The 1,056-nt window shown below is 38.7% G+C and overlaps 1 protein-coding gene across 1 annotated transcript; it reads right to left on the bottom strand.

The window, feature by feature from the left end:
- Positions 1–74: 74 nt before the first annotated feature.
- On the bottom strand, positions 75–692 carry LOC109589291 (uncharacterized). The gene is made up of 2 exons (XM_020005394.1): positions 277–692; positions 75–213 (listed from the first exon to the last, which is right to left on the bottom strand). The coding sequence occupies exons 1-2, from the start codon at positions 630–632 to the stop codon at positions 75–77; spliced, it is 495 nt and encodes a 164-aa protein (XP_019860953.1). The 5' UTR covers positions 633–692.
- Positions 693–1,056: the final 364 nt, after the last annotated feature.

Genomic DNA, 1,056 nt, shown 5'->3' with positions numbered 1-1,056 from the left:
ACCTGTGGCTACTTCACATACATAATATTCACACTCATACACATATATATGATGATGATCTAGTGTTGTTTTAGTTAACTATTAACACTTGACATTACAATTACCTTGTTAACAGGATGGTTATGTTCATCCAAGAATTTCTTCACAACCAATCCATTTCCATCCTCTGATGCTATCAAAGACAACTCTGCAGGGCAGTTCTGACGAAAGGTCCTGTACAACAGGTCACAATGAGATCATTGAACTAATTGCTCAGTACTGTATAATCAAACTAACATTGTTGATCGTATCCCTTCTCCTTTAGATTTGAACTTTCTCCCACCATTGATACACTTAAATACAACTTCATAATATCGTATCTTGTCAGAGAGTTGTCGGTTTACACGCCTTTTAGCGGCATCTACTGTCCTGCAATCCCTTTTCCACCATTGAGTATAAGTAGCTTTTTCATACTGCTTCAACTTAGCTTCCAGCTCATCATAAGACTCAAATCGTTCCCCAAGCACGAAAGAAGGTACTTGGGGCCGAGCTTTAGCTTCAGAATGTTCGGCAGAAGAAACAGACTTTGAAAAGACAGCTGCCATGATTAAGCACGTGTGTAAACGGGCGTGGTTTAGGCACCACGTGATCATGCCGGTTCTATAAGACCTTGAAAATGGGAACCGGTACCGGTTCCGTAGCCACTTCCTTAATAAAATTGCCTGACATTGGGGTTCATAATTGGGTTACTGTATAAATACTACATCGTACCATTGGCACTTTCATTTTGTGGTAATCCAAATAATAGTAATGTACGTGTAGATGATTGTTTAATAGTATTCATGAATTAATTACATTAATTTCTGAATCTTCAAACCCATTGCGGCATGAATTGCCATGCTTAATACAGAGTGGGGTCTATCTACATGCAGAAATCCTAATGACTTTTTATGAGATCCCTGGCAAACATCTCATTGTTTTGATCCCAGTACAGTAATTGTGATATTGCTTGGGTCTCATACAGTGTAACTGTACCTGTATCAGTATAGCTTTGCCTATAATCTTGTGCCTGTATGA

This window comes from Amphimedon queenslandica, unplaced genomic scaffold (assembly GCF_000090795.2).
Source record: "Amphimedon queenslandica unplaced genomic scaffold, v1.1 AMPQUscaffold_11464, whole genome shotgun sequence".
NCBI lineage: Eukaryota > Metazoa > Porifera > Demospongiae > Haplosclerida > Niphatidae > Amphimedon > Amphimedon queenslandica.
Note: the sequence above shows the minus strand (reverse complement) of the source record. Positions and strands in the feature narration are given on the sequence as shown.